General features: G+C 47.5%; 1 protein-coding gene across 4 annotated transcripts in view; it reads left to right on the plus strand.

Moving 5' to 3' along the window:
• Lhfpl2 (LHFPL tetraspan subfamily member 2) overlaps positions 1 to 24,353 on the plus strand; it is a 142,355-nt gene extending 118,002 nt beyond the window's left edge. For 3 of the 4 annotated variants that reach the window (XM_076927167.1, XM_076927166.1, XM_076927165.1), the window contains 2 exons: positions 3,675 to 4,258; positions 20,738 to 24,353. In XM_076927167.1, the coding sequence (XP_076783282.1) occupies positions 3,850 to 4,258; positions 20,738 to 20,991 (663 nt within the window). In that variant the 5' untranslated portion in view covers positions 3,675 to 3,849 and the 3' untranslated portion in view covers positions 20,992 to 24,353. Of the gene's footprint in view, positions 1 to 3,564; positions 3,587 to 3,674; positions 4,259 to 20,737 lie in introns of those variants that run through there. The other variant, XM_076927168.1, reaches the window with a different exon arrangement.
• The last annotated feature ends 808 nt before the right edge of the window (positions 24,354 to 25,161 follow it).

Genomic DNA, 25,161 nt, shown 5'->3' on the forward strand with positions numbered 1-25,161 from the left:
GATAACTGTCCTAGCGTCTTCAGGGGACGTGGGAGTGGGTGGGGAGTTAGGGATGAAAGACAGCTCTTATCTAGAAATAGCCAAATGCAATTCATGAGCCTTGATTGAGTCACAGCCTTAAGAGGGGGAACTCAAACTAAAAATGGAGCAGGCTTGGCAAGAGTGGATGAGGCGTTGGATATGAGTAGGCAGGCTGTTCTCTTGAGTGGATTGATTGTCTTGTAGCTATGAGAGGAGGAAATGCCCTTATTTTAGGAGGTCTGTTGCAAAGCATTTAGGGATGAACTATTAGACACACCATTTGCCGATGGCTCAAAAAACGTGTACGTATGCTTTAGAACAGGAAACAATAAGGAAGAATGTTAGCAAAAACTGTTGAATCTGGTGTTGGGTATGCAGCTGTTCCTTGCTTATTCTTGACTGTTTACATCTGTGTTCAACATCATTATAATATAATAATAGGGTGCAAGGTGAGTAAGGACCCTGACCTCACCTCATTCCCCTGTTGGCCTCTTCGCCAAGCTGGGGGGGTAGGATGGGATGCAGCGTTGATTGACACCTCCAGCTTTCCTGCACCTTCGGAGTGGAGATGAACTTTGTTCCTGGGTATATGTTCCAGGAATCTAAGAAATCTGGCAACAGGCACTGCCTGGTTCCAGTTTTGTGTGTGCTTTGTTCCCTTCTGACAGTAGAAACTTGGAAAAGACGGAGACCTTATATTCTAAGGCACATACCTAGCTCTGCACATCTCTCTTGTACAGTTAGAGCTTGTGAAGAATATATACCACTGTGACCTCCTCCTTGCTCTCTGTTTGGATAATGGGATGATAACCTTGTGTCATTCTCCTCTTGTGTCTCCCTTCCTCTCCCAGAAGCTTTTTTTTTATGGGCCTTCAGGACAATTTTGTAACATTTTCTGTAACAGGCTCTCCAGATGACACAAAATCACTGTGCCTGTGACAGTAAGGTCAGGTCTCCTGACTGAGATGAATTTATTGGCTTTTTTGCCCCAGGTGGTTTATGAGGGAGTGTGGGGGCCCAAATGGCAGTTAACAGAGGAGAAGGCCCCTGCTGAGGAGTGCTGAGCTGGGCCCTGTGGTTAACAGATCTATAATGAAGATCTGTTTCCCCTTTGACATTGTGAGGTTGTCTCAGCAGGTGCCTGCCTGTCAGTGCCTTTAGCCAAATGGGGACTCTTCTCAGAACACAGCCTAGTCAAGTCCCCTGCTGCGTTCCCAGGCGTTCCCTTGTCCAGCTAGCATGACTTACCCAGCTGGGGAAGCTGCCTTGTTAGTTAGTCAGCCTAGACTATCATGACAGTCCGCTGATGTAGCAGTTAGGAAACATGCTGGGGACCCATGCGCCTTATCTCCTGGTTCAAAATAACGGTGGCGGTTTCATCTCAGCCATTCTGTTATGAACGTGGGACTTTGTTTGCAGGGAGGGAAGTGTTTTTTGGGGGTACAGACGGGAAATGCCTTATTTTGTAAGATTAAACACATTGATCCCTAAATAATCTTACCTTGTCTTTGGTATGGACCATTTACCAACCCCAGACGACACCCTCATCGAGAGCACAGCTGACACTCTGCATTGCCACTGAGAGAGACCATGACAGAGCCCTGCGGTTCAGCAAGGGGACAAATAGATATAGTCTGGAACGCCACTTTAAATAGAAGAGGGACAAGGGTGGGGATGGGCTGGAAGTAACAGCAAGTTGGTTTTTTTAACCAGCTGAGGGGGAGGGGCTCTCCACTTACAACAGACTGGGCAGCTGCTGCCTCCAGGGAGCCCTCCTGCCTCCTTTGCAGGTCTCCTCCAGCCTACATTATAAACAATCGTTTTTTCATTATAAACAATCCCTGTGAAACGTTTGTTTCTCAGAAGGCTTTTTTGTTTCCCCAGCCTTTGGTTAAGAAGTGCTTGGGAGTGACACCTGTGTTTGTGCTTAGAGCTAATCTTTTCTCTCCAGTTGCATTTGGAAGTCTAGTTTAGACAGTGCAGGAAAACGAAATGAGGTCCACACGTTTCTGGAAAAGCCCACCAGGCAGGCTTAGTGACACGAGTGACTATACCTGCTGAAACCAGTGCCATACAGGGTACTTTAGCAGGCTTGTGTTTATCTCTTTCAATTGTCTCATGAGGGAGGGGCAGCCTTGCAGTCACTGTGTAGGTTGTAGATGAAGACGCACTGAGAAGTTACTTATCCACAGTGTCAGGCAGTGGTGGACCTGGCTCTAAGAACCCAGATCTGAGGGAATCCAAGTGTTTTTAGTAAAACACATGACCTCCCTTAACCAAGTGTAACCCAGCCTGGCAGCTTACTAAACAGTGTCGTTGTTAGTATTGTACAGACTGTATCTTAATCACATCCCATGTGACTACTGTGATGCAATTTAAATACATGTTTCATGTGATGAGTCCAGTCACCGCTCACTGCAGTGTCAGCCAGCAGGCAGAGCGCTGGTGTGTGGTACACCAAACGCCATTTTAAGCTTTGACACTAGACTTTGCTATTTCCACATTTGCCTCCCTCTTCCACAGTTGCCTGCCTTACCCAAGCCCAGCATTCAAGGGGCTCTTTGTCGTTCCCATGGCGTTGGCATGACCTCGGTTAATGAGATGGAATCATTCAGAGTGAGGGCCATATGCCCAGATGTCAGATACAAGCTGCCTGATCTGGCCTGACCTTGGAGAGGAGATGGAGAGCTGGGGCTGCAGACCAGCAATGCCAACCCTGATGGAGGGAGGGTTCAGGCTCTGAAGGAGGGTTGAGCCACTGGGGTAGAGTCCTCTGGTAATGAAGTCATGTGTCCTCAGGAGCAGAATGAGCTCTCTGTGAACTCAGGAACAATGGGCATGTTGAGTCCCAGACCTGGGGTGAATGAAGGCTCGGGCCAAGGGACATGAGATGAATCGGGACAATTCAAGAGATGCATTCAAGGACAACTTTATGTTGTCAACAAGTGGACCCAGCTGTAATGACACCTAGTTAATGGCCCTCAGAGTACCATTTTGAATAATCTTCTCAAGTCATGCCCTCCTTACGGCTTTTAAAGACGTTTTAACTCACATAAATTAACTTCTCTAAAATAATGCGAGGAACGCATGGGAAATGCGTTTGGGCAGCAATGTCTTGTTTATTCTTTCTCCCCGGGATCATTTCCCCTTGCATCTTTACTCAGCTAGGAACCAAATACTTTGCTGGTAATTTGATTTCCAGGCAGTTGAAGGTTTTTTTACTCTCTCCTATTAAATAGCTAAAACTGGCGGTGTTTGGGAGAACTTGGCTTTTGTGCGAGCACAGCAGCGGCCACTGCCTCACAAACTCTCCAAGGGGCAGTCAAAGTTCCCTGCCGGCCGCGCCTGCATCTCTCTGTGATGGTTGGCTGCTGGGGCAGTGTCCCAGGTTAGCGAGTGTCCCAGCCGAGGGCTGGTGGGAGCCTGATAAAGTTCCCCACCGCCCGACACTCAGCGTTGCGGCCAAAAAAAAAAAAAAAAAAGAAAAAGAAAAAAAAAAAAAATGGGGACAATTGGCATCCAGAAAGCGCCCCGGGCCGCCTGGCTGGGAGCTGAGCGCGGGAAGGTGGGCGGGAAGGTGGCGGGCGTCCCGGGTGGGGGTGGCGCGGGGCGGGGCCTGGCCGGTCGCTCACCCTCCTCCTCTCTGGACATAGGTGAGGCTGCTGGCCGCTGGGACTCAGCACTCCGTATGAATGCCGTCAGCCCGGGATCCAGACCTCACTGCTTCTGCTGCCTCGGACTGGACTGAGCGACCCTCGCCGAGACTTCCTTCCCGGACCTCCTCGCAACTCACAGCTGTCTTTCTGGATTGACCCCGTGGACATCAATATGTGTCATGTCATTGTCACCTGCCGCTCGATGCTCTGGACCCTCCTGAGTATCGTCGTGGCCTTTGCTGAGCTCGTCGCCTTCATGAGCGCCGACTGGCTGATCGGGAAAGCCAAGACCCGCGGCGGCGACGACCAGGCAGGCACGGACTCGGAGCCCCACTACCTGGGCATCCTCTGCATCCGCACCCCTGCCATGCAGCAAGTCCCTCGGGACACATTGTGCGGGACCTACGCCAAGAGCTTCGGGGAGATAGCCAGCGGCTTCTGGAAAGCCACCGCTATTTTCCTGGCCGTGGGGATCTTCATTCTCTGCGTAGTGGCCTTGGTGTCCGTCTTCACCATGTGCGTGCAAAGCATCATGAGAAAAAGCATTTTCAACGTCTGCGGGCTCCTGCAGGGAATCGCAGGTGAGTGCTGGGGTTAGCGGGGGAGCCTGAGCTCGGGACTCCTGGCACTTATTGCTTGCATCTGTTGGAGAGGGCTGGCCAAGATTACTTTCCTCTGGCTGCACTGTCTCTACAGTAAGACCCAGGCTAGCGATCTGGCATTGCAAGCCACTCCTCCTTGCTGGGTCCCCCTTGCTTTCTCTGGGTCTGAGTTGTTGGGGTAACTGTTCTACTTTTTGCTTTTCTCATTAAATTAAAACTGTGCTTTCGATAGCACCCGCCCCGTGCGCGTGTGGTGAGGGCATATCTGAGAGGTTTGGTCAGAGCTGGTCCTAACTGTAGTAAGAACTCTGCTAACGCGGAGAGTCTTTGCCTTGGAGTTAGAGGCAGAGAGGTTGCCCTCCCACCCTGGTGAGTTCAGCTTTGGGCGGGGAGGACTCCAGCCTCCCGGGGAGGGATTAGCATCAGCTGCTCTGTGTTTAATAATGCGTTGTCTCCTGGAGCCTGACAGAATGTTCTCTGCAGTCAGATCAGAAGATGCAAGCTAACTTAACTTCCACTTTGGGCACTTCTCAGCAGTCAGATCAGAAGATGCAAGCTAACTAACTTCCACTTTGGGCATTTCTCACTAACCAGCTTGTTGGAAATCGGTAGAAAAGTCTTGAGTTCTTGACAGTGATCCTGGAGGGACGGCTTCAAGAAAAGGTCTGTGGATCCTGGCACTATCTAGGTTCCCCCAAAAGATTTGAAAGGTAGACCCTGACTCAAGACAACATCAGTTAGCCCAGGCTGAAGGGACTGCCTCTGTGCAGTTGAGTTAGAACACATCCCCCAGAGGTAGAATGAACAGAGGGGAGCATTCCTATTTTAAATGGAGTACTGTTAGTTTCAGCTACAGTGGGAGGAGCAGGAATCTACCATAGCCCTGTTGAAGAACCCAGGTGGTTACCTCTCAGCACTGCATAAGCAAGAAAGCAGCTGAGCCCCTGATCCAGGGAGGTGGGAAGCCACAGAGCCGATACCGCTCAGCGGGGGCTTCTTCCAAATAAACAGATCAAATGACAGGGCTTTTCTCAAACAGCTGATAAGATAACGTTTGTTTTTTTCTGTTCCTCAAACCTTAGGGGGCACTGTATGCAGTGAGGGAGGATGGGGTAATGGGTTGAGAGAAGTGACACACCCTGCCCTGAGCTGCCTCCACGGGTTTATTCTCCCTTTGACGGTCTTTGTGCCTCTCATTTATCTGAGAGGACCCGCAGGGAGACTCACAGGCACTCAGAGAACCAGGCTTCCATCTTTACCTCTGCTGCTAACTAGCAGGTTCACTTTGGGACAGGGTGCCACATCACACCTCTCTATGCAAAGTGGGAAGGCTGGAATGTCACTTCTGTGCGTGTTTTCATCTTAGGCTTTGAATTCTGTGTGGCTTTTGGTCCTTTCGACTCACTTGTGAAATCTGAACCTATATCCTTGATATTCTCGGTGTTTCACCTCCCAGAATCCTTAAAGGCAGAAGGGCTGGATTCTTTTTTTTTTTTTTTTTTCCCCTTCTTCTTAACTTTCTTCTCCTCTGATGTACTGCCTTGGGGGAGGGGGGAGGAGTGTCTTATCTTAAAACATTTGTAAAGTGTTACCAAAGTGGTTTAAAAAGTCAAACTAAACAAACACATAGCCTGCACTCAGGACTCAGTAATCCTCTTGAAAACCTCTGGTTTAGGGTTTAACTTTCCGCCAGGTCCAGTTGACCTTCCATGGTTTCATGCCTTGCTTGTGGGGTTTTTAAGCTGACCTGCAAGAGACTCCTAGTGTGTCCTTCCAAGAGCTCTTCTTTCTCTGAAAAGCTCACAGAAATATTTACTTTCTGGCAAACAAACAAACAAGAAAACAGTGGCTATTTACAGTGTGGGGGTGGGGGTGGGGCGCAGTCTGGCCCCCAGCACATCTTTTGTAGTCTTTGGATACAAAGTAGAGACATCCTTTATCCTTTGGTCTTGAAGAATGTTCTGGTGCAATTTCTTTTGTTTTTATGTTTCCCTTTTCTCCCTTGAACATATGGGAATCCTCCTGCCTCAGCTTCTAGGTGCTAGCATTACAGACCTACCTCATGGCCAGCCTGCTAGAGAGGATAGTTAGAAAAGTCTGATCTTTCTAAAGAAATTTGAGTAAATTTGAGTTTTCTGTCCATCCCTGTGACTTGGGCACATTTCAGAAATTCTGAGGTGACTCACAGTTTAAAATTGGCAGGAAGCAGACAGCTCTTCTGACTACAGTCTGCTCTCCAGAGGCTATGGACTTAAGGTGACGCTCTGAAATACAGAAAAGGCTGGCTGCTTTGTCCACAGCCGGGCTCACAGCACACCACAGTGAGGTGGTGATGCACATCAGGGAGTTATTCTTCCCATGTCCCATGTCTGCTAAAAAGACTACTGAGTTCCTTCTCCTAGGATGGAGGTCCACGCCAGGCACTCGGCCCCCTGTAGGCAGAAGGCCTTGTCCTGGAACATTTGTGTGTGGAGATAGTGACTAGCTTTCTCTTTGCCCCAGGCTGTCTCACCATCAACACCACATGAATGGCTGCCCAGAGGCTTTCTGCTATTTCGCCCCCTTGTGGTCTGCTTACCATGAAGCAAGGAAACTCTTGCTAGTGCCGTACAGTGCCGACACTGGGGTAGTTAGTATTTCTTCTTGCTCCATGGCAAAATGACACTTTTAAAAAAAAGTGACTGGATATAAAATTATGAGATGACATAAGCATATTCCTGAGACATAACTAATTTAAAAAAATATTCCACAGGCTTATATAGAAATATAAACTTTGAACTGTATGTGCTGGTTTGTATCTGTAATCTGAGCATTTGGGAGAAGGAGGCAGAAGGAACATAAGTTCAAGTCCAGCCTAGGCCCTCTCTCAAAACAAAACATTTAAAATATTGATATTTCGGCGTTAAAGTTACATGTGAAAAATACTGTCGCCTCAGTAGAAATTTCTTACCTGTTACTTTAAAAGCAACAAGTACAGTTAACTGAAATAGCAGGATTTGTTTCAAAGCTTGACCTATTGGCAGCCAGGAAGCTGAACATCTCTACCTTCACCCAGGAACCTTGGTTTTAGCAGTCACCTCTAGCCATCACTGAAGTTAGGCCTTACCTCAGAAGGCCTGAAAAACACTGGCCAACTAAGCCCGTTTCTCTAAGCTCCAAGTCTGTCTACTGGTAGACGAGTCTAATCATGGCGCTTAGCTGAAGGCTGTTTGAGGGTTAGACAGTGTGTGAGTGTGACGAGCATGGTGTTTGGCGTCTAGAAATGGTGGTAGCTCTGTGGTGATCGTGAAAATGTTGTTGCTTTCTTACCAAGCTTTCGGATGTCATGTTTCCAAGAATTTTTGTGTTCCAAGGAGCAAGATCTCTTCTGTAAGCCCTTGTAATTGGCCATATTGTCTTCATGTCCTGTTTTGTTTTGTTTCTGATGCTACCACTCTCTGGTTCCTTGATTGTCTGCCTGGGATGAGGCTGTAGGGCGCAGGTGCAGAGCCGTCCTGAGACCTTGGCCTGTTGGGTCTTCCTTCTATCACGATTCTAAGAAGCAGAAGAAAGAGATCATCGGGTCTTCCTCTCTCCCACACGTACATGTCCTTCTGCTTTCTCTTCCTGGAGGCGGCTTCCACACTGGAGTCTGACTGCAGGTGGCTGCTCAGACTCCCCTGGCTGCGGAAACTTCAGACTGGTGTGCGCTAGAGGAGAGTGTGTCTGGGACTTGGCAGAGCCAGCAGCACACATGGGTTCCCATTCCTCTGGGACTCATTACAAAAGCTGGGTAGCGGGCCAACAGGGCTGGCTTTTGCCAGGTTTTTTCTATAGGTTGTGACCTGGATGTAATCCATACTGAAACTGTAGAATGCAACGATCCAGGTTTTCCATGACAGCATCAAGCAGTTTGTTTTTGGAAATGCATAGAGTGTGAATGTAGAAGTCCATGGAATCCCCGGTGACTCAGGTTTGGGACGGAAGCCATTTAAATGAGCTCAGGACTTGGCTCCGATGTGTTGGCAGGGATCGGTTCTGCTGGGATTTGCCATGAGGTTTGCTGGGCCTGGCTGCCTGCTGTCTTCCAGCCCTGCCTCACAAGCTTCTTTCTGTCTGTTGGGTCTCATACTCTCTACTCCAGTCGGGCCTCTGTCTGTGCGATCAGACTCACAGGGCATTCTCAGCGAGCTGTCTCTCTGTTCTGAGCAGATTGCTGTGGGCTGGCCTATGTTCTGCAGGTCTTCAGTGGAGGGTGTAGCCATGGAAACCGGGCCTTGTCCATGAAGGACCTGGTGTGGATGACCCTGCTTCCTTAGAAGTGAGCAGAGTAGTAGAGAGTAGGAGAGACTGTGCAAAGGAAAAGTAGTAACAGAAGGTGAGAGGATGTGGGGGCTTTGATGACCGTGACACCGCATCTAAGTGTGAGCGGCTGTGTTCTGCACCAGCTGCCATCCAGGCTTTGTGTTCATGAATGTGAATATATAGAGGGGTGAGTGGACATGCAAACACCACCGTTGCCAGACAGGCTTGGTCTTCCCTCATGAACCTGAATAAGAGTGGTGATATAGAGGGCACATCGGACACCACGAGCTCCCTCCAGGATTGACCTTCCTGAACGAGTGTCTGTGAGGGTCGAGCGGGTGAGGCACTCCATGACTGCCACCTGCAACTGGTTTCATTACTTTTCTCCCATCATGTGAAATAGAGCAGCAGCAGCAAGTGGTACACACAGCCCAGCTTGCTCTCAGTCTCTATGTATACTTTTCCTCTCCCTCTTTGTTCATTGAAGATCAGAAGGATAAAATCACTAAGAAAGAGGAGAGAAATGAAACCAGGGTCTTGGGATGAAGAAGAGCCTGGCCATAATTTTATCTCTGAGAAAGTCACCTACCTTATCCTGAGAAGGCACAGTGACCTTGGTGAGCAACTTTAGATTTCCCTAGGGAGAGGGGACTTACGGAGAATTATGAGGACAAGCCAGCTTTCCTTTTTGGTGAAAGCCAGTCACAGGGGACTTCCAGGCTCCAGGGTGGGAGCTCTTGGTTTCTCTACACAGACAGCACCTCTGTTAGCAGTATTCTTTTTGAATCAATGTTAGAACAGCACAGGTTGGGCCTGCACAGATAATTCGAGTTAAGAAGCATGTGCTACTCTTAGAGGATTCAGATTCTATTACCAGAACCCATATTGGGTGGTTCACAACCACCTGAGACTCCAGCTACAAGGAGAATTCAACATCTTCGGCCTCTCCAAAGGTGCATGCATATGTACGTGTGTGTGTGTGTGTATGTGTACACACTCTCACTCCTAATATGTAAAAATAATTTTTTTTTAAAAAAAGGATGCCATAGATGGATACATTTACAAATTCACAGCCTCTAGTAATCCCTTGGTAGAAAACAGAGAATAATACATGTGTTACAAGGCAGCTGGAATTAAACATCAATCCAAAGAGGTGTCATTGGATGCGCACTAAGTGCAGAGATCTGTACACTAGGGTCTATAAGTTTCTTGAATTCCTACTTCCAAGATGTATTAGAGAGTTATCATTTCATAAGCTGTACTCTAAAGAAACACAAAGGGGTGTGTGTGTGTGTGTAAAAATATATATAAAGGGAACCAAGAGCCCAGTCATATCATGAAATAAAGACTAGTGTTTAACCATAGATAGATCAAGCAGCTATTAATGTGAAGAAACCAGAAACCAGGGTGCATTTGAAAAAAAAAAATCTGTTGTAAGGGCTTGAAGAAAATTGCAAATGCTCTTATAATTCAGATACAGTGTTTGATTTGCAAATAGAATGTGAAACCATTTTGCCGTGGCACCTCCTTTGTTGTAGACATAAACTACCATGAAGCCTCTGATGCTCTGTGTTCAGCCTACATTATCAAGTCATGGAATAATGACCTAGATATGGCTCTGGGTAGTTATGTACCTGAGCAGTTTAGGCACTCTGTTTTAAGAGCTAAGGCAACGGTAGTATTTCCCAAAGCTGTAAAATCACTTTAAAAACAATCTATATCTCTGTGTAATAGTACAAACATGAGTTTGTTATTTAATAATGTTCTTCCAAGTAGCTTTAATAAATAGCCAGATACACATACACACACACACACACACACACACACTCCCACCCTAAAAATATACATACTAAGAATTTAAAGCCAGTATTAAAATACTGCACATACTTGTAACCCTAGGACTCAGGCAGGAGAATGACAGGTTCCAGGCCAATGTAGGTGACATGGTCTGATCCTGTCTTTAAAAAAAAAAAAAAAAAAAAACCAAGGGTGGGTCCTAGAACTCAATGGTAGTAAGCTGGTTTAGTGTGTTAAGGTTCTATCCTCAATACTGATTGCTTTACAAACCGAAAGATAAAAAGCAAACAGTGCAAGCCAGTGCCCACAACTCTCGTTTCAGATCAGAGTGACTCTGTTCCGTCACAGAGGACAATCCCAGTGGCCCGGTGTTGAGCAGTGACATCTGGTGTGCTGTAGGAATTATTTAACATTTGCACTTGGTGACCCACTGGCAAGAAGTTCATTTATTTCTGGAAATTTTCACTCTCAATCACTTCAGGGTTTGGGTTTGTTTGTTTTGTTTGTTTGTTTGTTTGTTTGTTTGGTTGGTTGGTTGGTTAGTTTTGTTTTTTAAGTCTTTTCCTCACTGGGAGGTGGGGGGGAGTAACTCCTGAAAGTACATGCATGCTCAGTATGTATGAAGCCTTTGGTTTGATTCCCAACACTAAAGAGAAAAGTGTTTTTTAGCAGGACATTTTCTGTGTACGTGGGTGTGCCTTGGGTGTACATATGTGGACCATATGTATGGAGAGGTCAGAAGAGGGCATTGGCTGCTCTGGGGCTGGAGTTGCCGTGAGCTGCCAGATGTGGGTGCTGGGAAGCAAACTTAGGTCCCCAGCAAACACAGCACGTGCGCTAACGGCTGACCCACCCCTCCAGCCCTGTGCAAGCTCATCTTGAATTGTCAAACAGGAACTGTCTTTCATGATGGATGAATACTTTATTAGATACTTCATAAAGTTCTCCTAGTAACCCATCCACAGCTAATATGCAGGTTCTCACTCTGAATGGGAAATAATTTCCCATCACTGGGAAAGCATAAACAAAGCCATTTGTGGGATGCATGGAGTGGGAGCTGCTGCTGCTGCTTCTTCGTCTGTGCTGGGAAAGATCTAGAAAGGCTTGGACAATGGAGAGACCCCATCTTCCTTACAGCCTGTATCTCCATGTCCTCTCAGGGCATCAGGTGACTCATGACTACAATAGCAACTTCTCCCGGGGCCTTGGCGACAAGGTCCTTTTATCCTACCTGTGCTCTGCTTGTCATCCAGAGGACTCATTCCATTTAGGCTGCTGGGCCTCACATCCCCACTCCTGACACTGGAACACATTTTCCTTGCCAGTTACTCTGCCATGGGGGTGCTTTGAGTAGAAAGAGCTAGCCTGCTGGACCCCTGGAGAGATGGTGCAAGCATTACTTATAAGCCCCTTTATCATTGTTATTAATTATTAACATCTGAAGTATCACCCAGTTCCTCTTTTTCTCTCCTTCTGTTATTACTATTAATCATATACCAAGTCGACAGGCAGACAATATTGTCCCACAGAGATATGCCAGCTGTCAGCTGACAACCCTTTTCCTTGGATGACCTCAGACTCCTGGTTTAGTCGGGGAAACCCTGAACATCAGGAGCAGGCCCTGGTCTGCTTCATCTGCTTTATCCATAAACTCCAAGTTTTCAAAAGCTATCCAACTATAGGGAGTTTGTGGCTCGACAGCAAGAAGACAGAGAACTCAAAAGGAGGCTCCTTCCCTCTTAGCTCATAAATGCGAAGGTTCCTCAGGTGTCCCTGCCTTACACAGGTTCCCCAGCACATCCTCTGAAGAACCCTGACCCCATAGTTGCTGCCCGGGAGCATGTGTAGCGTATTCTGCAAAGATCCCTGCCAGTCCACAGCAAAACCAGAAAGCTGAGGCCAGATCTCATAGACCCGGATAGGTTCATTTAAAAAAATAATCCTTTATTCTCAGATTATATCCTATACCCTTTTATGATGTTTCCAGTGTCCTCGTTTTAGTAAAATAAATACATTGTTCTACTTGTTGGCTAACCATTTGCTCATAACTTTTATTCAAAGCTCTGGCCTCTCTGTATTTCTTTGAAAATTCTTCCATGTCTGTCTCTTCTTTCCAAGGGAGACTAGTGGCCGGCTACTTGCGGCCTTGTCTTCCATCTCTACTGAAGAATGTTCCTTGGTCACTCCCATGCCTGTGGGAGGAACCATCTAGGTGGCCAAGAGTGGCCCGGGAGCCAGCTGTGGCCAGTTATGGTGTGTCCTTGTCAGTGTTTGTAAAGTCACCCCTTGAACTGATGCAAGAAAATGGCGCCTCCTGACAACAGGTGTTGACCCGAAGATACCTCTTGGGGACTGCTAAGTGACTTGTGGCTGCCGGCATACGAGAGAACTTGAGAAAAAGAAAATTTAGAAGAGGGAAGCAGACAGGTAAATGGTTAGTAACAGCACAGGGATGCTTTTCACATCGACGTGAACTAGATGGTCCCTTGTGTTTACTGATTGAACTCTCGGTCAGTGAACTTAAGTCAGTTGAACTAAGAGTTCAGTCACTAAATATGGTCTTCCTCTACTGTACACACACACACACACACACACACACACACACACACACACACACACATACACACACCTACCTGTGAATTGCACTGTCTTCCGGCAGCCGAGCAAGAGTGAGCCCCTGCCCTTGCCTGGCCCCTCTAGGAGGACTTTCTGACCCCAAACTCATGCTATACCTAGGGACCCCTTGCTCTGTTGTACCCCACTATCTTTCTGCCTTGTCGTCCCTGCCCCCATCTTTCTCCTCCAAACACTCCCCTCTCAAAGTTCCCTGGCCTTTCTGTGGGCAGCCAGGCCTCTTCTGTAGCTGGCCCCTCCTGCAGGCAGCCGGGCATAGCTGGAAAGTTTGAGTTTTGTGGTTAAAGTGAGACTGGCCTCTAGATACCTGAAAATCAATTACATCTAGTTAACTGCTTTTGTGTGTGTGTGTGTGTGCGCGCGCGCGCGCGCGCGCGCGCGCACCTCTCAACAAAGAGACTTTTCCAGTAGCCAGGGAAAGGAGCTCAGTACACAAGGAAGAGGCCAGCCAGCGGTTTGGCCCTGACACAGGCTTCCTGTTGGCACTAACTGCCAACCTCTGGGGTTAGTGTTATCGACTGAAGGTCTTCCTCCAGCTATTTCAAGAACTCGGCAAGAACTTTGCACGATGGCTTCGTGTAACAAGGCAGTGAAAGCTTACGGCTCTCGTTTTTTTCATTCATCCATTCAGTGAAGGATGGATGTGTGTGTCAGACATGGTTCTAGCAACTGGGAGACAAACATTGCAGACAGTTCTCTCATCCACATGGGATTGGAACTCGAGCTGATAGAGATGGGAAATAAACAAGGTAAGCAATTTGTGTAGAACGCTAATGGTGGTGGCTGTAGCCCCAGCTGCAGGCAGGAGCACCCGGTGTATTGAGAGCCACAGGACCACAGACGATCAGGAAGAAGCGTGGGCCTGGGCCTTCATCATATGGATTGTAGGAAGGCCTGGGAAGAAGTACAGGGTCCTGAAAAGGGATAGCCTGGGCAGCCTCTGGTCTGGCAGACACCAGCACATGGCTCAAATTCCACTTGGGAATTCCAGGCCTGTCTTGGTTTTCTCTTTAATCAGCACCGACAGTGCCTGTTGAACTTGATGGTCGGTGTGAACACACCTCACAGGCTTAGGGCAGCTTCTGAGCTGTGTTTCAGAATGCAGTGGGTTTCTGAAGGGTGCTCAGTCCTCTTTGATTGAGTTGATTTGTGGTAGATTGCCATTTGGGGTAGAAACCCAGAGTGGTCTTCTGCTGTGTAAGCTGAGATGGATCAACACAGACCGGGCCTGAAGCTTAAGTTAGGGCCCGAGTCCAGATCTCTTGAGTCACAGACTAACTAGGTAGGAAAACGCCACACAGAGTAGATTCCCTCCACACTCCTGTGCTTCTTCAGAGCCTGGTAGACAGTCTGCCATGTTACGAGTTGATGGCTGTCTTAGCCTCAGGAATCTCATGAACTCTTGATGGTGGTTATTCAGTGTTGATGACGTGCCCAGCGTGTTTATTTATGACTGAATCCAGATTATGGTGTCTCCTTAGGACACTGAGTCAGCCAACAGATAACTTAAGAGCATGTGTCACATGTGTGCAATATGGAAGATTCTACAATGGATACAATTTTTATATGCTGAAGCAGCTTAGAGGCCCACACAAGAGGCTACCTCATCCCCAGAGCTGAGAGAAATGAAGCACAGTTGTTTACTCGGCATATAGCCGATGTATAGATAAAGATGGCAGTGTGACAGAGGGCCGAACAGGAAGGTCCTCAGGGCAATGGAGAATAGAGAAGTTATCCTAACAGGATGTGGTAACAGGACTAGGGTAGAGGCTGGTAGAGGTGATATCCAGATATGTGAGTCCAGAGCTGGCAACCTACAAGGTCTGATCCAATTCTTGGATGTCTCTGGCTTGGAGGTGCTCAAAGTCAATGAAACTCAGTGACATTCACTGTGTGTGTGGCATTCCACACAATGCCAGTGCGAGGACAAGCCCATGGTGTGTGTGCACTCAGTGGCACCCCTCTCTACATGCTTCTCCAGGGACTTTAGGGTGTCTGGTAGCTTCATACTGGGTCTCCGGATTTTGACGTGGTGAAGTAAGCGCTCAGTGTTCTGTCTCACTGTGGTATTCCGCAGGCAGCTCTCGTTCCTGCTCTTTGGGAAATTTACTCTGCAAACCGAGGTCTCTAGTCAGTTTGCAGTGTTCAGTCTGGAGGCCATCTGAGGAGCAGGGACTGTCACATGGAGATCCAGCTTGCACAGACATTACACAGGGCAGGACTGCAGCATTCTAATCAGGCGTGGGAAGTGGCACACATGTGTAGTGGGCGATCCACACAGAAGAGGCTGGGTCCGGCCACTTGGCCTGCCAGTGGTTAGGCAGTGGGACAGTTTTGTGAATGGTTGGAAGGGAGGTGTCAAAACAGATGCAGGAGAGGCTGCAAGGCAGACACCAGGCCTCCCCGGCCCTGCCGTGCTCCCTCTGATGCCGTGCCGTACTCCCTCTGATTCTGTGCCTCCTTCTGTTCTGTGTCCCCACACAGCCTGAATGGCTGCCTTCCGACTCAGTACAGCAGTGCCTCTCAGACTCGTCAGAGTCCAGTCTTTCCACAGTCAAGTATGGGAAAGCTGAAAACAGTTTCTTCCCTAAAGGGGTCTGATTAAAATTTACACCAGCTCCCCATGTTCAGTCCCAGGCAGGCAGACATCAGGATCTGTAAGGCATGACTCTGCCGCTGGTCTTTGCCAGCCAGTGCTGACTCTTGCTGAGGAAGCCGGACTTTGGCTTCATACTTCCGGTGTGTTTCATTTGATGTTAGCGTCGTCTGTACGTTGGACAGTGATAAGGTACAGTTGGTACTCACGGGTGGGAGGGCAAACTCGAAATAACCCAGGAAGACTGCCAAGAAAAGAATGTGTCTAAAATAGGGTGGGGGGGGGGGTGTCACACTGGGGGAGCTAGTGACCCACAAGGGTAGCCAACAGTGAGGTGGTTAAAACTGTCGCAAGCCTGAGGTGGCATCGGAGTAGAAATAACCATCAGTTTCATCTTCCCCTCCCACCAGTAAGGCTAAGCCATGCAGTACAGTGACCATGGTCATTGTCTACCCCTCTTGTCCAATAGACTAGGAGGCTGTGAGAAGGTTTGGTTTAGTTACAATGAAAGAGGGACCTTCTGGGACACAGTCCTAAGGTATAAAACCACAGCACAGGTGAGAAGTCTCCATGTTGGGCCCACTGTCTTCGGTTCCTGGCTACGGAAATTGTCAACCCTCTGGGTGTGACGTTAAGGATCCACTCAGAAGAAAGCAAGGGAATATTCTCCATTGCTCTCCACAACATCCACAAACATACTGTGACTAAGGGAGCCTGCCAGGGACACTGGGACCTGCTCTCATCCTCAGGAGAGTGGAGACAGACCCAGGGCTGTGCTCACCACACTGGCTCATATAGGGGAACAGTCACCTATGGCTTCACATGAAGGGGCCATCAGAAGCAACACACTTGGTATAAAGGACAGTTGAGATTTTAAAAGTGTGTATGTGTGGAGAGGGGAGAGTGTGTGTAAGTTACATGAAGGACCACGGTCCCTCCAGCAGACCTCTAAGCCTTGCATTTTCATGGCCCTCTGAGCTGGGTAAGCGGGTGATGGCTGCTTCCGCACACGTGGCATCCTCTAGGTGGATATACCACAGCCCACTTTTCTATCATCTTTCCATGTAGACTTTTCTCCCATCCGATACCCTCACTGGGGCTTTGATAGATTCAAGCTTTGACACCCATCTGTGTTAAGATTCCCCGAGGTCTTTATTCGTAAATTGCGTCAGAAGCCACCACAGGGCTTTCAACTGGTCTGCAGTGCCTATGCTAAGGAACAGCGGGGAGATATTTTTCTGGCTGGGGCTTTGATGAAACACTACTAAAGGAAGGCTGTCTTTTCAAACTTCTCCTAACAGGATCCCCTCAGGCACATTAAGGTGATTTGTATGCGTTCCAGGAGTCTGAGCCTGGAGCAGGGTGCCAAGTGACATGCAATTGATGTTTGGTTGGAACACTTCGGTCTTCCAAGGGCAAGAGCAGAGCCCCTGTGTAGGCTCACAGGAAGAGGCGCTGTGATCGCTGGTGGACCGTGAGTGGTCTGTCTCTCAGAGCAGCCACTGACGACCTGGAGGTACACACTATCCGGCCTTCCTAGGTGCTTTGTGGAAGGCTTCATAAAGAACCTGGTGGGTTTCTTCAGGATTACTGGGTCTCTCAGGGGCCTTAGATGTGTTTTAAGAACTAGGTAAATCATTTTAGGTCTCCTTGACAAGCAAAGGTCTATTCTGATGAAGCAGATCCTTCCCAAGGTCTAAATTCTAGCCTCTTAGCCGGTACCTCTTGGCATGATTGTAACTTTTGGTAGTGACCCTTTATGATGGGTGGTGGCCCTTCAGTGCTTGTTTGTATCCGGAGAACTGTGCTGATGGCTTTCCCCTGACAGCCACCTGTTGGTCTTTGTTCCATTTTGTCACGCAGTCATTTTCTTCTGAAATCATGGCTTCACTGCAATACTCTGTAGATCATACTTCAGTCCCGTCCCACCACACACAGTACCTTGTCCAGCGTGTATTCCTGGCTGGCTTGGAACTCGTGCAGGCACCTACCTTCCCCTCCAGAGTGCCGGGATTAAAGGCGTATGGCACCACGCCCTGCCTCCTTTTCTCAGACTGTTCCCACCTTCTACTTTCATGTCATATGTGGGTCTGTTCAAGTGCAGTCTAGATTCCATGTGGAAAAAAAATGGGATCTTTGTTATTTCCGAGCGTGGCTTATTTCGCTTTATATGAACTTCAGGGCAACCCAGTTCCGTACAATGGCACGTTTCATTGCTTCTTATATACACATCACTTTTCTTCTCCATTCCTGTAGTGTCATCGCAAACATGGAGGCACAGGGACTGTCCGCTGACTGCAACAGTGGAACTGGGTTGTATGTAGCTGTTTTCAGTTCTTTTATGAAAACTTGCATACTGATTTTTCCCACCAAAAATCTTCCCTTCCCAAGGACAAGAGCAAGAAGAGAGCAAGAGAATGAAGAGAGGGCAAGCAGCCCCTTTTATAGTGAGTCAGGCCTACCTGGCTGTTGCCAGGTAACTGGGGTGGAGCCTAGGAGGAATGCCAACAGTGCAGCTGTGCAAAGGCATGGGGAGGACCTTGGGTGTCCTGCTCTGTCACTCTAGCTCTAGTTTCTCACTGAACCTGGAGCGAGGCTGGCAGCCAGCAAGTGAATTCCCAGCGCACAGCAGCAGCCCTGGCTTTTAGCATGGATGCGGGATCCAAACGTGGGTCTTCCTGCTTAAGCACTTTTACTCCCTGAGCTGTCTCCCCAGCCCCCCTTTCTTGAGAAATATTTGCTCATTTATTGATGACATTATTTGGTAATTTTGAGTTCTTATGATCTGGGATTAATCCTGTGTCCAACAGGTAACAGGCAGAAATTTTCTGCCATCACTAGCCCGTCTTTTGCTGCACAAACGCTGTTTAATTGTAGATAGTCCTATTAATCGATTCTTGTTGCTCGAGTGCTCAGAAAAGTCTGTGCTTGTGCCTGTATCTTGAAGTGTTCTTCCGTTCCGGGTTGAGGTCTCTGGTCCACTCTTGTACAGGGGAGATGAGAAATAGAGGTGTATTTCATCCTTTTACATGTGGATGTCCAGGCTTCACGCCACTGTTTGTTGATGAGAACATTTTTTGCTCCTGTGTGTGTTGACACCTTTGTTGAAAACCAAGTGGCTAAGTGTAGGTCTGTTTCTGCATCTCCTACTTAGTCTTTGTCTGTCCAATCCTGGGTGTGACTTGAGGTGGAGGTGGGGCGGCAATGCCTTCCCCCAGCTCTGCTCTTCCTTCTTGTGTTCTGACTAGTTGGGGTCAGTTGTGCAGTCATTTGAATTTTAGCATCTTTTTTTCCCCTGTCTATGAAGAATGCCATTGGAATCTGGATGAGACTCAAGCATCAGTTCTGAGCATTTTCTGGTAGAGGACTTAGGGGGTTTGTCAAAGACCAGCTTTGGTACCAGAGTTTAACTGAGGTGGGGCAGAGAATCTGCTTTTGGAAAGCTGTAGCTCCTGGCAGTCTGGCTCTTTTGCTCTTTGGGGGCCAGAGCGAATGGCTTCTGGCTGTTAAATCCCTTTTATTCTTCTAGGCCAGAGCTGATAGCAATGCACTCCTGCTGATAGCAGCAGGGGATTAGAAAAACTTAATTACTTGGGCCATCCAGAAAGAGAAAAACCACACACTCACATTCAGTGGATGAAGCAAAGGGGCTCCAGCCTTTGCTCCCTCCCCTCCCCGCTTTTATACCATCTCAGACAAACGTTCCCTATGTAAGAAAAAACAAATTACCTCACAGAGGAAGTTACAGTTGTTTCATTCTATAAACCCACTGTAAGTTCAAAGTCCGAGGCCTTACTTTATCACAGTGCACACCTGTGCCCTCCTTGGACCTCACCTAGAGTGAATGTTGTCTTTGATCATGACTTTGTCCCAAGCCTGTTCTTCCTAATGCAATGTGTGTGCTTGTAAGGGCTGGATGCTCGCTGCATGCCTTTGCATGCAGCCTTTGCTTATAGTCTATGAGGAAGGGACACATTTTTATTCTTGATTCTAGCTTTAGTATATCTTTTTGGCAAAAACAACTTAAACCATCTCCTTAAACTTTCTAGCAATTATTCTAACCTCCTAAGATTATTTGGCATCAGAGCAGGGCTTCTATACAATCATAAATTCATCTAAACAGCATCAATCCATGAAAGTTCATCTTCATGTTGAGCTGGAGAAAATTTGTCCAGTAGGGTGGGCTGATACCCAGGAGTCAATCATAACAGACCAGGGGCCGAAAGGGTCTATCTGTCCCAGTAACACCCTGTGAGGACAATGAGGAATACAGCAAGGCAAGCATGAGAAGGCACTTCACGTGCAAGAGCCATCCTTGGACGAAGCCCCTGGGGTCCAGGTATCTTCAGAGCATAGCCGTCTCAGCCATGCAATGCCCTGAGCCCGTTCCTACAGAGGCATGGACACATAGCTCTCCTTGGCATACAGCTCAAACAACGCTTTTCAGGGGTGTAGGTTAAGATAGAGTCTCCTTCAGGGCTCCTGGCTCTTGTCTATAAAATTACGCTGAGGCCACAAGGTTCTGGGTGAATACTTTATTATACCAGTGAGTGGCAAACTCTGTCAAAAGCTAGATCATAAATATTTTGTGTTGTGCAGGCCACATGTTCCGAAGCAAGCATGGCTCTGTTCTAATAAAACTTTATTACTATGGTGTTTTGCATGTATGTATACCATAGGCCTGCTTGGCACCTATGGAGGTCAGAAGAGGCTGGCTGTCAGGTCCTCTGGACCTGTAGTGAGCTATCATTGGATGCTGAGAACCCAACCAGGTGCTCTGCAAGAGCAACACCTGTTCTTCCTGCTGAGCCATCTCTTCAGACCCTTTCTGAAGCCATGTTTGGCCTAAGTAGCCCTTACACAAAGAAGCAGCGGTAAACTCCCTGGTGGAGTCACACTCCAACATACACAACCTGGCTGACAGTACTTCTAGGCAAGCTCTTATCTCCCTGATCTAAACCCCGTAATTAAAAGTGTACCTAGTAAAGTGACGTTGGCTATTCAGGTCAGGCTTCCATCCAAGACACTAAGACTTGCTATTGCACAGTGGATGACCCCGCCCAAAGCCAGCCACCATAAGGGCACAGCAGGTGTTGCAGGTTGCCTAGGTACCGAGGGCTTTATCTGTTCTCTCTTCTGTCCCTCAGGTCTGTTCCTCATCCTCGGCCTGATCTTCTACCCTGCAGGCTGGGGCTGCCAGAAAGCCATAGACTGTGGACGGTATGCATCCCCCTACAAACCTGGAGACTGCTCCTTGGGCTGGGCCTTTTATACTGCCACTGGGGGCACAGTCCTCACCTTTATCTGTGCCGTCTTCTCCGCACAAGCAGAAATCGCAACCTCCAGTGACAAAGTCCAGGAAGAGATTGAAGAGGGGAAAAACCTCATCTGCCTCCTTTAGTCTGGAAGACATTACTGCCACCGTTACCTTTCTTTCTGGCCTTGTGACACAGTCTTCATCATTTGAACCAAGTGAAGGAACCAGTCTTGACCTACTGGAGCCACATCCCACAGCCCCAGGCCTTCGTGGGACCAGTGAGGGGCAGCGCTCTTGGACATCCGGCTGCAGAGCAAAAAATGAGACCAGACAAGGACGTGGTAGAGCCCCTGTGGAGTCCTGTCGGAGGCTCCACGTCCCCAGGGCTCAATGAAGGATAGAGCCCTGACTCACCAAGGCAGGCGGCCATCTCTCTGGCAGCAGAGGAGAGGACAGCCAGCCTCAGGTAGTTTGAGGCAGGTTTCGGCCTACAGCTATGTGTTTATGGGCATCTCAGAATGCCGGGTGGAGGTGGGGGCTTGGTTTTCTTCCTAGTTCTTTCATGCTGTCTCGCTTGGAGACTGAAAGGAAGAGTACAGACTTACTGATGACAGGTTATATGCTGAAGGTCACAGCAAGATACCAGGTTTTGCCTAACTGCACAAAGGGTTGAACAGGGACAGTGCAGAACCCCCACTGTGGAACTACTCCAGTTTGAGTTCCAGGGTAAGAGGCATCAATGGAACTCTCCTCAGGATTTGAGTAAAGAAAGACAATCACGTAAGAATAAAAGTACAGACCTCTGCCAGTAAGGCAGACACCTTTCTACTCTGTACAGCCAGCCTAGTGCCTGTGATAGCCCCGTCTCCTCTGGTAGTTAGTTTTCTCCCAGGGTTGGGGTTTGCTTGGCTGCCCAGAGAAACCTCAGTGTTCCCTGCTCCCAAGGACTGCAGCCTCCAGACCAGCTGTGGTGCATGCAGATGTTCACAGGGAGGGGTTGCCAGAACCTCAGCATTTGCAGAGTGAACTTTTTCGGAGTTTTCTAACCCCACTGGCATTTTTTTTTGCAGAGAAAGCAGGAGCTAGTGCTGGAAGCCTCTCCAGCTTCTGGTGTTGATCTACAGAGCAGGCTGAATAACACTAGCTCACTGCCAAGGAAGTCCTGCATCAAGAGTCCCATCCCCAGGTTAGCACAAAAGCAGGGGCTGGACCAGGCTCATTGCACCTGCCTACGCAGGTCACAGAACCACCAAATGCTTACTAAAGAGGACTCAGGGCTTTTAATCCAGTTTCCATAAATCACCCATTTGACCAAAGCAGCCAGAAACACCAGAGTCTGGCATCACATGAACCTTGCAGATACAGGAACCCTCCACAGTGGTGCAAGTGGAGTGGCCCTATTTGGATTTAGAGATACGTTCAACTCTTCAAAGTTAAATAGTGAAGCACCTTCTACTGGCAGGTGTTTGCTCATCAAGTACACAACCCTGATTTAGATTTTACAGCCTCATCCCAGTGAATCGCTTAAAGCTATGTCAGTTTAGAGCCAAGCCTTGGTTCAGAACAACTACCTTACAGAGATGGGCTAGGCCATCTACATATATCTGTATAACTGGGGTTTAGTTCTAGTATATTTACCCTTCGGCCTATATCAGAGACCATATTCTCTCTCATGCAGGTGAAAGGTCTGGAAGGTACGGGAATCAGATCTTAAGTTCAGTTCTGAACCAGTTATCAAAGTAAGCAAGGCAGAGAGAGATCCTGCGGCCACTTTAAAAGAGAAGGGGGAGGCACCCAAGCTCAGGAAACAGGAGCAGATCACTAAGTCCACGTGCCATGGAGCACATGGAGGAGACACTCATCGTCAGTGGGGATTGATGTCCTCAGACAGCACAGTAACTGTGTTCGTAACCTGGGCAGTACTTTTCATGAAACACAGTTTTGTTCATTAGGAAAACTGTGACAAAACCACCTTGTTTTCCTAGAATTTACCAGATTAACGTTTCCATCTTTACCATCTTAGGTCCTTCCTCACAGACTAGTCCTAAGCTGCAGGTTCTGTGTGCATGTCTATCACCTGCTCTTTGGGGTCAAGTGGCAGTGGACTTCCAGCAACCTGGTAACGGTCACAAATGAAGCCGTGACCTCTCTGCCACACTGTCACTTAACTGTTTCTCATTAATTTAAATGTTAGAGAAGACAGCCCCACCACAAAAGGGCATAATGAGAACTGCCTACGTACTGACTTAGCGGAACAAGATTGCATTTTATAGCAGAGAGAACTTCAAACCAACACACAGACTTTCACAGAGAATGAAAGGACCATCTACAATTGTGCTAATATAGAATGAAACTTTGCTCCTGACTCTTTAAAACCACTTGCTGGCCAAATACCCATTTCTCTGATAATAGGACCATTACTGCTACCAGAAAAGTCTTATTTTGCCTGCATTTGCTTCTCGTTAAACTGTAAAGCAGAAATATTTGGGAGTCTGTGGCTTCTTTAAACCTGTGTGGTAATTCAATATTACATTTATAACTGTGGAAGGGTCTTTGAAGTATCTGTGGTGTACTGAATGGCCTTTGTTAAACATGTATTCTGTAAAGTGCCATAGTCTTTTTTTATGTGTGGCATATTTAAGGATATATATTATACATATACAAATCTGTCTAATAATAGATGTGCAATAACCAAGGTGTATGTACGTTTTCTTTGGGGAAACTGGACAAGATTCAAACCAGGGATGTTTCTTTTTGGGCAAAGGAGAGTTAGGCATTTTTGCCTTTGTGGCTAGTCACTAGTCTGTAACATTTTTAATGCTATACAAACCTTATGTGAAGAAAAGACTGGTATGAAGCAATTTTCTCCCGGGCCTAAGCTAAAACAATCACTCTATTTATGGAGAGTTGATTCAGCGAGCCAGGCCCAGCCAGTGCCGGTCTTCCGTGTGAAATGTGAAGCTGCGTGTTGCCTCTTCTGTCAGCCTGAACAGTAGATGCTGGGTGTAGACTGAGCAGCGATTTCTTACTATGCTTTTATAGACCATGGTAACACTAGACCACTATCTCCAAGGGCTGGTCTCACACCTTCTTAGCCGTAAGAGTCTGGCTTAAGACAGACCATTCCGTGCAATAACACATGGCTGCTGGAAATCCCAGGCCTGTATTTGTGTTTTGGGGAGCAAAGACTCCCAAGGCCAAAAGAGTTCAAGGGATGTGTTGGGGCTTCTGAGACTGTGGGAATCTTCTTCCATAGCTGAATGGGTCCTTGGGTGCTTTGAAGGAACTCTGGCCCCGCTTGATGTTTAATAGCCACTCGAGCCAAATATAAAATTGTACTTAGAGCTGATAGACTCAGTCGGAGCCTTCAATGTGTGCTTGATCCTATTACATGTAAACTAATACACTGCTTGTCTAGCACTGATTAGGATTCTGTACTTAAGGATTTTCACAATGTCTTCCCTTGCCCTCTTGAGGTCTCAATTAAATCCAATTTTGCAAACTCATTCTTTCAAGTTTGTTGGCTTCAATACAGTGCACATAATTTGATCAATAATGCAGAATTTAAAAGTTTACTATATAGCACAAAACCAAGAGGCATTTTCTACTGTCAGTTCTTAACGCAATCATAGGATGTCTTTAGTTTGCAGGTAAGTTTTTCTTCCTTGGAGAAGTTATCAACATAATTAGAAGCATCTTAGTTTTAAAGTAATACTATGAGACAAAGTGCTCTAGAGCATTCGCTAACCAAAAGGTGCGTCCTCCATCCCACACGGAAAAATACCCAAAAGCCAGTTCTCTGGGGCCTTCTGTATCCACAGTCCCTGGAGGAGACTTTGACCAAAAAGTCAGGACACCTAGGCTTTTAATCTATCAACTCAAGGAAGATGCCAAACACAATTCTCATAAGTCTATTCAACTCCACATGTGCCCAGGAGGAACACGTGCCATCAGAATAAACAAGAGGAGAGTGGCCATCTCCCTAATCTAGCTTCTGACAGATGGAAGACACACACATGCTTTGGTTTCTGAGCATAAATGACCAGGTTTCTAATTGAAATAGAACTTAAAAGTTAGAACCCCGTCACAAGGAAATGTTTTGAAACAAATCATCTGACTAATTCAAGGAAAACTGGAACCACACTGTTCTCAAAAGGCCAGAGAAAGCACTGGGACTTGAGTGTGAGCAGAGGCTGGGACAGTTGTGTGTGCTCACTGTCCTCAGGTTGTCCTACAGGCTAATTAATATGCAGAGGCCAGAGAAGGACATCAGGAGTAGTCTTCTAACACTTTCTGTCTTACTCATTTACATTT

The sequence above is a fragment of the Arvicanthis niloticus genome, chromosome 29, assembly GCF_011762505.2.
Source record: "Arvicanthis niloticus isolate mArvNil1 chromosome 29, mArvNil1.pat.X, whole genome shotgun sequence".
NCBI lineage: Eukaryota > Metazoa > Chordata > Mammalia > Rodentia > Muridae > Arvicanthis > Arvicanthis niloticus.